The sequence below is a fragment of the Falco peregrinus genome, chromosome 2 (assembly GCF_023634155.1).
Source record: "Falco peregrinus isolate bFalPer1 chromosome 2, bFalPer1.pri, whole genome shotgun sequence".
Classification (NCBI taxonomy): Eukaryota; Metazoa; Chordata; class Aves; order Falconiformes; family Falconidae; genus Falco; species Falco peregrinus.
Genome location: NC_073722.1, coordinates 38,483,653 through 38,496,846, shown reverse-complemented (window position 1 = coordinate 38,496,846; position 13,194 = coordinate 38,483,653). Strand labels below are relative to the sequence as shown.

Sequence of the window (13,194 nt, the reverse complement as noted above, 5' to 3'; positions counted from 1 at the left end):
ATCCTCCTCAATCGCCTCTGCCGGGACGCAGAGGGATGAAGCGTCTGGCTGAAAAAATCACATCAACAGGCGCCAGGGTGAAGGGGAAGCCAGGGCGCCACTGGCAGCCCTGGGGGTGGGCGGCAGCCGAGACCCCCCCCCCCCGAGATGGGGCTAGTGTGGGCTCAGGGCTTATGCAGGCGAATGCCATGGAGCCGCTTGTGTCCCAAAGGGGCTGCTGAGTTCAAACGCTGGACGGAGGGAAGGACAGGGCAGAGAAAGAGGGGAAAAAAAGCCAAATAGAGGGGAAAAAAAATAATAAGAAGTCCTATAATAGGGGCTTTGTACTGCTGTGGTTGGTTCTCATTTAGTTATTGGAAAAGCCAAAGGATTATGAAACCCTGTGTATTAAGAAAGCCAGAATATTAGCTAAACAAACAGCAGCGGGTGCAGGCAGCAGATAACGAGTGGCAGATAATGAGCGGCAGATAACGAGCTTTGCTCCAGCTCCACTCCCAGGGATGGGATGGAGGGTGGGAGCAGACCCAACTGGGCTCCCGCTCCCAGGCAGCAGTGTTTTGGGGAAGGGTGGGTACCTACCAGGGCCCCCTCCAAGGCGAAGACAGCGGCGGCCCCGGTGCGCTCCAGGGGCTCCATCCTGCGCCTCCAGCGGCGGCGACGGAAGGTGTCGGTGCGTCGATGCTTCAGGTGGAAGCGCCAGCCGAAGAGCGAGGCATACTCCCAGCCCTCCCCATCCAGCTCCTCCTGCTTGTGCTGCCAGACAGGGACACGCCGGGGCTCAGCGTGGCAGGCTCAGTCCCACCATCCCATGGCCCCTCTGCAGCTGACCACGGTGGGATGCTGGCACAGCCAAGGGGCAAAGCCGCTCGTGCACAGGGCTCTCCAGGGCCAAGGTTGCACCCACTCAAACCTGGGTCCAGTCTTATCAAGGTGTTGCCTGCTACAGTTGTTCCACCCCACGTCCTCCCTCGACCTCTCCAGCATAGAATCACAGAACAGAATCACAGAATCATTGAGGCTGGAAAAGACCCTTAAGGGCACTGAGTCCAACCATTAACCCGGCACTGCCAAGCCCACTGTTGGGGATCCATCCAGTCCCTGGGGTGAAACCCACTTGGAAAAGCATCGCTGGGCTGGGAGCTGGCCATGCTGAGCAAGAAGAGGGCTGCATCCTGCCCTGGCTTGTGTAGCACCAGTGCCTCCACCTTCCCAGCCTGCCCTCCCTCCACTTTGCCACCACTTGTGATCCTTTGCAGGGCCACCATAGCTCTGCCACCATCATCAGCCACAGCAGTCATAAGTCCATGAAGGTTTTTTTTCTTCCCAGAGCTGTCACCTCCTTGTGACACTTGCATCCCTTTGGCAAATGGGGCGGCAGGGGCTTTCCATGCTTTCCAACCACAACTATCTAGAAAAAGTGCTGGAAAGGGAGGCAAGTGTCTTGAGAACTGGCTGTGGGGAGGGAAGAGCAGCAGTGCTGCGGTGGCATATGCAGTCCAATTGCACCACCTAGAGGGAAGCGGGACCTGGAGAGGGAACAGACAAGGGACCTCTGCCAGCCCTGGTTCCCCGAACTGTTTCGCGGTGCTGATGGAGGTCCCTGTTCCGCCCCGCAGCCCAACCAAGCACCCCTGGAGTAGTCTCCATCTCTGGGAGACGTTGACCCCCATGGTGGAAACCACAGAGGCTGCTGTCTGCTCCAACGTGGAGACCAGGGCCACCAGGCTCCAAAGCACAGCAGGTCTCTGCAGAAGGCCAGGCACCTCCACCTTCACATGGAGAGACAGGGACATGGCCCCAACCCGCTCTCACCCTCTTCTCCCTGCCCCCATCCTACCTTCCTCATGGCCTCCATCTGTGCGAGGTCCCTCCGGCGAAGCCGCACCCAGCGCCGTCGCCGGTTGGTGTGGTACATCTTCTCAGCTGGCACCCAGGACTTGGGCTTGCGGTCCGGCGGGATGGTGATGCCGTACTCCCAGCCTTGGAGAGAACGCAACACCTGGGTGAAGGCGGGAGAAGAGCCCCTGCTTCCCATCAGGGACCTCTCTTGTATATCCAGACTGGAACAGCTTTAATAGCAAAGGTTTGTCCAGGTACCAGTTTGCTGGTCCGTGCAGACAACAACTGCCAGCCCTTGGCTCAAAGTCACAGCTTGGGGACTCTCCTCCCTGTCCTTCCTTCCTCAGGCAACCCCAGCCTTTGTGACCATCTTGGATGCTCTCTGCCATGATGCTTTCCATTTCTCTTTTACCAGAAGCCAGGTAAGATCTTCCAAAAGAACAGCCTGGACTATCTCCAACAGCAAGGAAAGCATTGCCTTTGTGGCTGCCCACCCCACAGCCCCAGCCTCAGTCAGAGAAAGGGGGAGAGTGTACCCCCAGGGCCTGACCCCCTTCTCCTGGAGCCAGCAGGACAGCTCACACAGCCATGAAGATGTTATCCCTGATGCTGGCTGAGACCGTGGAAGGAAACACCAGGATAGGCAGGGTAAATGGGATGAAAACAGGATGGATGCCCAAAACGGCTTTCTGATACCTTTCTCATCCACAGCTCTGTTGAGATCTGTGTCCCACTCCACATCTTCCCATTTCCAGCCTGGAGGACACTCAATCTCATCCTTATGCAGGACCTTCTCCCCGTTCTGTGGGATGCAGGGATGTTTTCAACCAAATGATGCCCAGCAGATGCCTAAGTCTTCCCTGAGCCCCCGGGGGCTTCCTGGGGTGGTGCTCAGCCCCCAGCTACCTGCTTCACCCTTACCACGTCAGTGTAGGCATCGGTCATGTGGATCCACTGGCCTCCAGGCAGACGGACCTGGTTCTCAAACACCTCCTCCACAAAGCTCAGGTGCCCGGCGTCCACATCATGCAGCAACCTGCACCGTGGGGAGAGGCACGGCGTCAGGGGCTGCCCTCCTGCCCTCCCAGCCCTGCACAGGCAGCAGCACAGCCTCGTGTCGCCTCCCCTCTGAGGGCCGGCCATGCCACTCCAGCACACGCTTTGCCTCCTGAACATCTTCCACCCCGAGGCACCAAGCAAAGGTCCCACGGGACCTCAGCGACCTGGCCCAGGTGAAGCCCGAGACACAGACTGTAAATCCAATTCAAGAAGACAGCAGAGTTGTGCTGAGCACCCACCGACCCCTCCCACCCCCTCAGTGCCCCCCTGGGATCCCACCTCCAAAGCTCCTCAGCGTGGGGCTCGCACAGGCACCACGGTGAGCTGGGTGCTGGGACCATCACCTCCCCAAGCACCTGTGCAGCACCCACCACCCCAGGAACATCACCCAGCACAGAGACCATGCATTTTGTGTTAACACTGCTGCCTACCAAGGATGGGGCAGACAGAGCAGGAATGCCCACGGCACCCCAGACCTGCATCCAGCTTTCTGCATGACCTTGCCACCAACTTAGCATCTGCTCAGGTTTTTGAGGTGCCTGGGGCAGCCCACCCAGGCTCTGCTCTTTGCAAAAAGCCATCACTCACGTCTTCTCTGGGCAGATGAACCAGTCCCCAGCCCAGGTCCATCCTGCGGAGGGGCGGAAGCTGTCCTTGGGTAGCTTGATCTTGCCGGTGACATCTGAGTATTTGGGGTAGGTCAGGCCGGTCGTGCCCCAGTTCCCCACCAGCGCCAGCTTGGTCTGGTTCTCATACTAGGGGAGCAAAAGCAGAGAGGGCTTTGCATTGGAGGCACAAAACCCCTTTTGAAATCTCAGGAATAATCCCTTCTTTCCTGGAGAGCCCCAGCCCCATCCTGAGGACAGACCTCCTGGGAAGAGCCTAACCCCACCCCACCCCCACAGGCACCCCCACATTTCCCCCCTCAGCAGGTGGAAGGAGATGTGAAGCCACAGTGAGCCTTTATGGCTCGTTACCGACCTCCTCCACAGCCTTTCAGGCTGGATGCTGGTGGAAACAGCTCTTTCTTCTCACAGTGGGTAGGGGCTGATGTGACCCCCAGCCTGGCAGTGCCCTCACCTGGGGTCCAGCCCACCCCTTCCCCTCCATGGTGGAGCTGCTGCCCACACCAGAGAGAAAAAAAAAACAACCCTTCATGGTGGTCCTGCGAGATGCTCACGGTTTCAGCAAAGACGGAGAGCTTCCCCTCGGCGTACTGGTTAAACTCCTTCTCATCGACCGACAGCCCGAACCAGAGCTGGACTCGGATCTGGGCTGGGATCCTCGGACCCATAGCCTCCTCCTGTGGGTACTGCCAAAGGCAGAGCCCGTTAATATCTCCAGGGAGGACATTAACGGGGGATGCTTGGGGTGCAAGGCTGGTGGCATGGGTACAAAATCCCCATAGCCCCAGCTGGGTAGGTGGAACACAGAGCATGCCTGGGAACTGGGACATCAACAGCATGAAGAGCACTTTGGGGACAACCTTGAGGAGCTTCAAAGCTCTGGTGGTCAGGGCTTTTGTGTCTCGGTGAGACGCCCTCCAGGGCTAGGACACCAAACCCAGGCAAGGTACTTCGGCAAAAATAGAAAGAATAAACAGGGAGATGTCTCACTGCCCTTTTTTTTCTCTCAGTCACTTTTTTCCCCCTTCAAGTGATGCTAGTTTTCCATCCAGAGCTAAAGTACAGAAAAAAAATATATATTTTGGTTCATCTTTTTCTGCCAGCTGGGCTTGGGGTTTTGGGGTTTATTCAGTTTATTTCATTTGACTTTATTTTTTTAGAGCTTGTTCAGCACTGATTGTCTGCTCCCAAGCTGGCATGCAGCAAAAGGCCAAAGAAATATCATTTGAGATGTGAAAAGTGTCTGGCAGAGGAGGCCGCAGCTTAAATTTCCTGGGGTGGCAGAGGGTCAGGAATTTTGAAAAACATAAAGTAACATAAAAAAAAAATTTAAAAAATTAAAAATATAACATATTTTTTTAAAAAGCACTATGTGGGCCAAAGTGCGCCCACCTTCACTGCCCTGGAACTTGCAAAAATGAAGATAATCATAAGGATCTGCTGCAGAACCATGTAAGGGAAGCTGAACTCCACCAGGAGCACCGCCATGCAGGAGCCAACTTCAACAGGGGCTGGGTGTCCCTGGAGCCCCAGGCACTCATGGGTTAAGGTTGTGTTGGGATTTCAGGTTTCCCTGCTTGATTTTCTCTCTTTTTTTTTTCAGATGAAAACATTTTAAAAATCAACATGAGGTATGCACATATACAAAAAGCCAATGTACCTTCAGGAAGATGGTCTGCAGCTTCCCACAGTTCTTCCCACAGCAGCTGGAGATGTTTCTGGAGAAGAGGACCTCATGGGCTGGCACGCGGGCATAGGCTACGCGCTTGTCTCCCTGCAGCATCCAGATCACTATATCGGGCAGGCTGTTTTGGGGCTGGAAAACACAAAAGCCATAGCGTAAAACCAGGGGGGCTCCATACTAGCACATCAGCCGCAGAGGGATGCAGGAGGGTGGAGAGCAGCCGTGCCCCGGGTCCCGCTGCCAACCCAAGCCCATGGAGAGAGACCAGTCAACCCAAATCCCACCTCAGCAGCTCCAGATCCCACCTTGGTCTGGCCAGGGCAGAGAAGCCCCATGTTTCCCCAAGCCCTACCCTCCACAGCCAGCCCAGGTCACTGTAGCAGCTTTGGTTGAGGGTTCACTGGCCGTGCTGTAAAGCTCTGCCATGAGCAGGCTAAACCTCAACAGCTGGGTGCCAAACCTAGCGCCTTCCTACCTCATTGACATCACTGCGGGGGGGCATGGGTGCCACCCTTGCATGGGGGGCCAGGATTGACTTCAGAGAGCAGTATCGATGCTTTGCACTGTGCCACCAGGTGACTGCTCACAGCCATCGCACCAAACCAGCACCATGGCGGAGGGCTTGGGAAGAGCAACCCCCACCCCCGCCTTGGCAGCTCCTGCCACCACCACAGCAGCGTTACCTCCTCTGCCATGGCCTTCAGCCTGGAGAGCCAGTCCTCTGCCTGCTCCAGGGCTGCCAACAGGCTCGAGTCCTCGTGTTTGAACTTCAGGGCTGCCTTTACGATCTCCTCCAAGTTGGCGCTGCGGAACCGGTACATGCTCTGGTCCAGGTGGGTGCTGGCCGGCTTTCCCAGGACGTCGGGCAGGGCCAGGCTGTGGGGGTGGGCAGAGATGCGGTGTTAGCAGCTCACCCTCTGGTGGGGTTTTGCTGTCTTTTTAATTTTTTTTCCTCCTTTCCAGCAAGTTTCCAAAGAATTAACAAGCTGCCCAAGATAGATTTGGGGAACACAGCAATGCCAAGAGCAAAGGAGCTTCAAACCACACTTGCAGCCCCCACGCATCACCCGCAGCAGCCAGGATGGGGCCCTGGCTGAGCCATGCACACCGTGCACACACACACACACACTTTAATATAAATTGATTCAAGCTGCTGGATAAATGTTTCGGGAGTCCAGAAGGATCTTCGCTGCGCTAAGCCATTTAGAGGTTTTCCTGTAAAATGCAGTAAATTATGGTGCTGCTGTTATAAATGCTCTTCTTTCTCCCAGCTCCCAACCTGCAGCCCCCTGCCAGCTGCAGCGCTCCCCCCTTGGGCTGGGACTGGGCTCCATAAGCCCTGTTTTCATTGCATGATAAATAAGGACAGCATCTCTTGCCCAGCTATACTCTTCGAGACACGCCATGGATGGATGCACACCACGGTACCTGCTTGGGACAGGTTGTCCCAGGTTAATGACCTGGTCTGGCCAAATTTGCAAATTAAATATCTACTTTCTGCATAAAGTCAAAGTTATGGGAGGCTTAGGGAGGGATGCACAGCTGATACCAGGACAGTGAAATTTAGTTCTTTCATTTCTTTTACAGAGAACTGGGTTTGCTGTTATTCCCAAAGGGAGCTGGAGTGCTGTGGGTGTTGGTAATTAGCCTGATCATTCAGGAACATCCTGTGCAAAGAGCTAAATTAAAAAAAAAAATTAAAAAATTTAAAAAAAAAACATATCAGGATTGCAGCCCCAAGCCCTCCATGGTTAGACCAATCGCACTCCATGAACTCAGTTTTGTGTCTGCATGCTTTTTTCGTGTATTTATTACGAGGCAGATGCTATTGAGTTGAGCTCCCACTCATTCTCCATGGCTTCCACTGTCACCGGTGCACGGGAAGGACACTGCTCACCCGCCAAGCAAACACCACTCTGGCAGAAACTAGGAGGTACTTCAATATCCTTGCAGGGACAGGGAGCGTGGAAAGAAAAAGAAAAAAAAAACACCCTAAATATACCCACTGCAGTTGAATTTAACTTCAGGAAGACAAACTATAAAACTAAGCAAAAAAGGAGGGAATGTGTTAAAGAGCTGTGGAAAAGATCAGCAGAAAGGGTTAAATCATACAAGCAGCATGGAAAGGGTTTGAAGACATCTTGTTCCTGGAGATAGGTGCCACACATGACAGACCTGTAACAACTACAACAGTTAAATTAAGATAAATTTGGCTCAAATGGAAAACGGAAAAGACCACGGACTCCACCAAATGAAATGTAGAAATACCACAAAGTAGTTAAACAAAAAAAGGCACAAATGTGGAGGAGCCCCCATTAAAAGCATAAAATCCAAAGAACTGTCCCTGTTCAATGACATGAGGAATGGGTGCTGGTCAGCCAGAGCTGGAAGCAGCTTTTTTCGTAGCAAAAAAGCTGGGAGCCAGGAGGACATCAGGGCAGAGCCCTCATCGGGGTCCGTCCTGCCTTGGCAGCCAGGAGAGGACTGGGAAGAATCAGTTGAGCAGCAAATCACCTGCAGTTCAGGTAGGAAACAGCTGGGCGGTTGGGTGGGATCTGCAGCTTTGTGCTTAATATCGGTTAATATTAATAGGATTAGAGGAGTGGAACGAGCCACATGATGGCAACCTCAAAGAAACCTGGGAGGATCCAGGGGAACCTGAGATCAGCAAGCCTGACTCTAGCATCTGACAAACTGGTATAAACCACAAGTAAGAAGAGAATAGCAGAGAGGTGGACAACCTGGACCCAAAAGGACTTCTGCGGAGCGATGCTGGGGTACCGGTACAGCCTGCCTGGGCTCCCCGGCAGCACTGTCCTCCCCCAAGGGCTCTGCCACCCTGGACCAAGAGGATGGCCATCTCCTGGACAAAAAGCTGGCTATAAGGCAGGTGGCAAAAGATGGGAGCGTTGAGTTTGTCCACAGGCATGGGTCCTGCACTGGCTGTTACCACTCCAGGCATGGATTACTAGGAAAAAGCAAAAGGGCTGAATGGAGAACATCACCGTGCCAGCACAGAAATGCATAGTGCATCCTCATGTGAACATTGTGCTTCCACCTGGGGAAAGGCACGACAGAACTGGACAAAGTATGAGGAAGAACAAAAGGACAATCAAAAACACGGGCCCTCTTCTGCAGCAGGGTGTCTCCAGCCATCCCCTCCATATTTTGCTGTGCTCCCAGCTCTGGCATGGAACGGCGGAGGGTTCAGTTCACAGGCAGCTCCCTTCCCAGCTCCAGCACAAAGCAATCCTCGTGCCATGGGAGAAAGGGTCAGGAGCTTGGAGGAAAGACAAAACCCACCCTCCCACCCTCCAGGACAGTGCTGCTGCTCACCAGCACAAAGGAGCTGCAGGAGCTGCCAGGAACTGGCTGCAGTTCAAGATTTGGGGGACTTGGTTTTGCTAGGACTCATCTTTCCCTGGCTTTGTCCATTTGTCTGCTACTTCCAATTCTTTGCCAGGGTGGCCTTCTTCCATCTCTTCACACAAAGCTCTGGGAAAAACATTGGTAAGGCGATGCCAGCAGCACATCGCTGGTTTCCTACTGGGAACAGGTGTTGGGGAGGTCCTGACCCGGAGGAGGATGGGGGAGCACTGGAGAGTGGCAAGGGGTATTCCCATCCCTCCAAAATCCGGATGGAAAGGAAGTCTCTCCTGGCTGAGCGCAGAGACCAGGCTTCAGCAGCAGCACGGTGGCAGCCATGGACAGGTCCAGCTACATGGCTCAGCTCATCCCCCGCAGAGCAGAGCACATGGAGGGGTGCGAAACACCCCAAAAAGCCATCGGGGCTGTTCCAGCTGCCCCCACCATGGGCACCACCCTTGCCAGCCAGCCCCGGTCCCCAGACCAAGCCCTCACAGAGACACAGGAGCTGCATCCCATGGGAGCCAAACACAGAGAGGGTCCAGGAGCCAACAGGAACCACGAGCTTGGCACATCCCACAGCCACATTTTTCCCCTTCCCTCCCGGTTAATTGAATTTGTTTTGGAAGGTGCAGCATCTCTGGAAAACCCAAAGCTATGGCTCATCCCTCAGGTCCCACATGCCCAGGAGCTGGGGGGTACTGACAGCCTGTCGGATGGCTCTGACCTTTCCAGTGGAGCCAGCAGGGGGGGGAGGGGGCATGAAACACATCTCCTTTATGAGGCTCAAAAGCAAATAAATAGGGAGGTTGTAAGTGCGTGTGTGTGTTTTCTTAAGCGTGTCCTCCAGGAGGTCTGCGGAGCAGGGTCAGCTTGTTTAAGGTCACCTTGCCCAAAGGAAGGAGGTGTCTGGTCCCATGTGGGTGTCACAGGAGGGCCCAGAAAGGCTGCACCCCATGCCCTCTGCACCCCAGCACCTCCATGACTTCTCCTTGGGCTTTTCAAAGAGCAAAGGGGACAGAAAGGGAGACCTAGGGCTTGGCAGCAAGCCCAGCACCATCTCCCCAACCTTAGCTGACTGGCATAAGCCCAGGCAAAGAGTGGCATGGTCCTGCAGGTTGGTGGCTGTTGTGGAAGGGGTCAGGGACAACTGGTTCCAGGAGGTTTGATGGCTTAAGTGACAGCCAAGAAAACCAAATTCTCCCTCTCTGCTGAGGTAAAATACTAAGAATCACCACACAAGCTTGGTGACCAAGGACATCTACCTGACACAGCCACCAGTAGCCACCAGTGGGGTGTCCAAGGCCAGCACAGAGCTGCCTCCACAGCTTGGCTGCTATCCACCCAGCTCCTGAGGCAAGAAAGCTGCAAGAGGCACAGCAGCTCTCTTCATTCCCCTTGGCAAGGGCTTGCTGGGGCTAAAAACACATCAACTACTACGGCCCTTCCCCAAACAGATGGCATGGAGCTGCTGCAGGGAAATTGCGTGGCCAGGCATGGGCATGGGCCAGGACTTGGAGCTCATCTTCATGGGCATACCTGAAGGGGGAACCACGGCCCGAAGACCCTGGTGAGGTCAGCCCCTGAAACAGCTTCCTGAGAGCCGAGCTGTCCTTTGGATAAAGTGCCATGGTCATATTGTAGCGATGCTCCCTGGAGCGGGTCCTCATCCCCACGAAGAGCAATCCAGCCCAAAAAAACAGGCTACAGGGAGGGGAAGCCCGTGGCACCATGCCAGCCTCCCTTGAACGCATGTTTAAGTGCTTAGAAAGGCAAAGCAGCAGCAGACACTGGTGGTGCCGCCCACAGGGATGGTGGGATGGCTGTGCCATCCAGCCCTGCAACATCCCTGTCCCCCAGTCCAGCCGCTGGACACAACACCCATGCACAGCTGAACAACCCCTTTGGGTGCTCTGCATGGGTGCCTCCTACGTGGTGCACACAAGACTCAACCGGGAAGCCCCGTGGGTGGCTCCTCACTCCACAAGCCCCACCATCCCTCTGGCTGGGCTGGCCTGGCTCCGGCTCCTGCCCCGACACAATGCCACTCATTCAGGTGAGCCACGCTGCAGCCCTTGCATGAAGGCTGGAAATTTATGACTTGCCTTAAATGTCACCTTTTCAACTCCGTGCCTTGGCTCAGCAACCTTTGAAGCAAACATTAGCAAATGACTGGCGTTTTTCAGAGGGGGCGGGGGGGGGGGGGGAAGTAAAAAAAAAAAAAAGTTGACCCTTCCAAAATAAATAAGTGATCTCACAATAAATGGCATGAAAAGGCTCACATTCAAAACTGGCAGAAAATACCTGCAGTCAGCAATGACGTCATCCATCAGCTGGGCACCCAGGGCATCCAGCTCACTTGGCAAGCGGTTGGCCTTGAGGGCAAGTTGGACCTTCTCCAGGTTCGCTTCCTGCATGATAGGTGGGGAAGAGGAGCTGCACAGCGGGGAACCCCCTGGCACCCAGCTCCACCCCATGTCTGGGACCCTCCCAGCCAGTGGCCCGGGTTGCTCCTCATGATGAGAAACTCCAGCCTGGGTCCCAACAGGGCTCTGCACCTCCAGGTTTGCTCCTGTTGGAGCTCCAGGGGAAACAACAGAAAATACACCAAGAAATCCCAATAGCTCAGGAGCTGAAGGAAGCACAGAATTATAAAATGGTTTGAGTTGGAAGGGACCTTAAAGCCCATCCAGTCCCACCCCCCTGCCACGGGCAGGGACACCTTCCACCAGACCAGGTTGCTCCAAGCCCCGTCGAGCCTGGCCTGGGACACTGCCAGGGATGGGGCATCCACAGCTGCTCTGGACACTTGTGCCAGCGCCTCGCCACCCTCACAGGGAAGAATTTCTTCCTAATACCTGATCTGAATCTCCCCTCTTTCAGCTTGAAGCCATTCCCCCTTGTCCTATTCCTACACGCCCTTGTGAAAAGCCCCTCTCCAGCTTTCTTGCAGCCCCTTTAGGCACTGGTCCCCCTGGAGCCTTCCCTTCTCCAGGCTGAACCCCCCCAACTCTCCCAGCCTGTCCCCACAGCAGAGCTGCTCCAGCCTCTGACCATCTCTGTGGTCCCCTCTGGCCCCACTCCAACAGCTCCATGCCTCCTGCACCTGCATCAATAGGCAAGTGGGTGACAGCAAAGTGCTGCGTTTTACACACAACCTTGTCACCCCAGTGGGGATGAGGGTGGTCCCTTCCCCTCCACGGGCTGAGCAGGGCACCCAGGACACTGACAGAGTTCCCCTCCAAAGCACAAGAGTCATCAAACCCCAAAACCTAACCAAGCCTGGAGGTGGCCTCTGTCCTCTCCCTGTCCCCCCAGGCAGGATGCATAAAGGAGGTAGACAATGCTCCTTGCCACCGTGGCACTCACCAGCCTGTCTGCTGCATGGTGGAGAAGGTTTTGCGCATCAGTCCGATAGCTGATATCTTCCCAGTAGGATGACAACACCACCACAGGCTTCACATTGCCCCAGGGCAGGTAGTAATACTGACAACCTGGGGAGCACAGCACACTGGTGAGCTCATGGTATTGGAGTGATGGGGGACCCCACTCCTCAGGACCAGAGCAGAGACGAAGGGGGGCATGTGTCTTGGACAGAAGCACATCTCTGGGGCTCTTCTGGAGCAAGAGGATGAGAATTATGTTCCCCAACCCCATGTGCAACAGAGCAATGCACACCAAGGTGCAAAGGGAAGTGCATCAACCTCCACGGCTGCAGCAGTTCCTGCAGAGCATTGAGGACAGAAACCACAACAACCACCCCAGTGGGGTGAGGACTTCTCATGCCAGAGCGAGAGACCCGCAGAGGCCAGGGAAAGGCCACCCCAAAGCACTGGTTCTTCCTTGAAGAGAAACAGGCACTGTGAGTGCCAAGGAGCTGCTCAAAAACCACTTCAAGCCAGCACTGACCTGAGAGAAATAGTCCTGGCTTCCCCACTCCTCCCTGGACACGTATTCCCCCTTCACAGCATGGCTGAGGTTGGGCAAGGATCATCTGGTCCAACCCCTGCTCAAGCAGGAACATATTCCCCCTTCACAGCATGGTTGAGGTGGGCAAGGACCTCTGGAGATCATCTGGTCCAACCCCTGCTCAAGCAGGGTCAACCTTGAGCAGGTTGTCCAGTTGAGTTTTAAATAACTCCAAGGATGGAGACTCTACACCCTCCCTGGGCAGCCCATTCCAGTGCTTGGTCACCCCCATATCTCTCACCATCAAAGACGGCCCGGCTGTACTGGGTGGTGGAGGCCAAGGGCAGGCAGGTGTTGTCAAACTTGTTGCCATAGTTGCCAATGCTGACCTCAAACTGGATGGCATCATCCACGTCTTGGAGCATGGTGGCCGAGTAGAAGGCAGCAAAGAGGGAGTACTTCCGACGGCGCAGGTACTTCTGCAACGGGCACAGGACTGTGTCCACAGGGAAGACACCACCACTGCTGTCCTACACACAGACCCTCCACTACCCCGGTGTACACCAGCTCAGTGAGGCCTCCAAGATGGAGAGGTTTATTGCAGGGAAGAAAAGCATACATTGCAGCAAGGGAATCTGGGGTGTGATATTTAGGAAACACCTGACAAAGGAGGTGGCTAGGAACTTCCATAAAAAATGCAGTTTAAACTTG

General features: G+C 54.9%; 1 protein-coding gene across 15 annotated transcripts in view; it reads right to left on the bottom strand.

The window, feature by feature from the left end:
• Positions 1-13,194, bottom strand: part of DYSF (dysferlin) — a 104,378-nt gene that overhangs the window by 74,160 nt on the left and 17,024 nt on the right. For all 15 annotated transcript variants that reach the window (XM_055796232.1, XM_055796237.1, XM_055796238.1 and 12 more), the window contains 11 exons: positions 12,785-12,962; positions 11,944-12,068; positions 10,879-10,985; positions 5,892-6,084; positions 5,185-5,340; positions 4,079-4,210; positions 3,487-3,653; positions 2,761-2,875; positions 2,536-2,641; positions 1,838-1,980; positions 580-753 (listed from right to left, as the gene is read on the bottom strand). In XM_055796232.1, the coding sequence (XP_055652207.1) occupies positions 580-753; positions 1,838-1,980; positions 2,536-2,641; positions 2,761-2,875; positions 3,487-3,653; positions 4,079-4,210; positions 5,185-5,340; positions 5,892-6,084; positions 10,879-10,985; positions 11,944-12,068; positions 12,785-12,962 (1,596 nt within the window). The remainder of the gene's footprint in view (positions 1-579; positions 754-1,837; positions 1,981-2,535; positions 2,642-2,760; positions 2,876-3,486; positions 3,654-4,078; positions 4,211-5,184; positions 5,341-5,891; positions 6,085-10,878; positions 10,986-11,943; positions 12,069-12,784; positions 12,963-13,194) is intronic.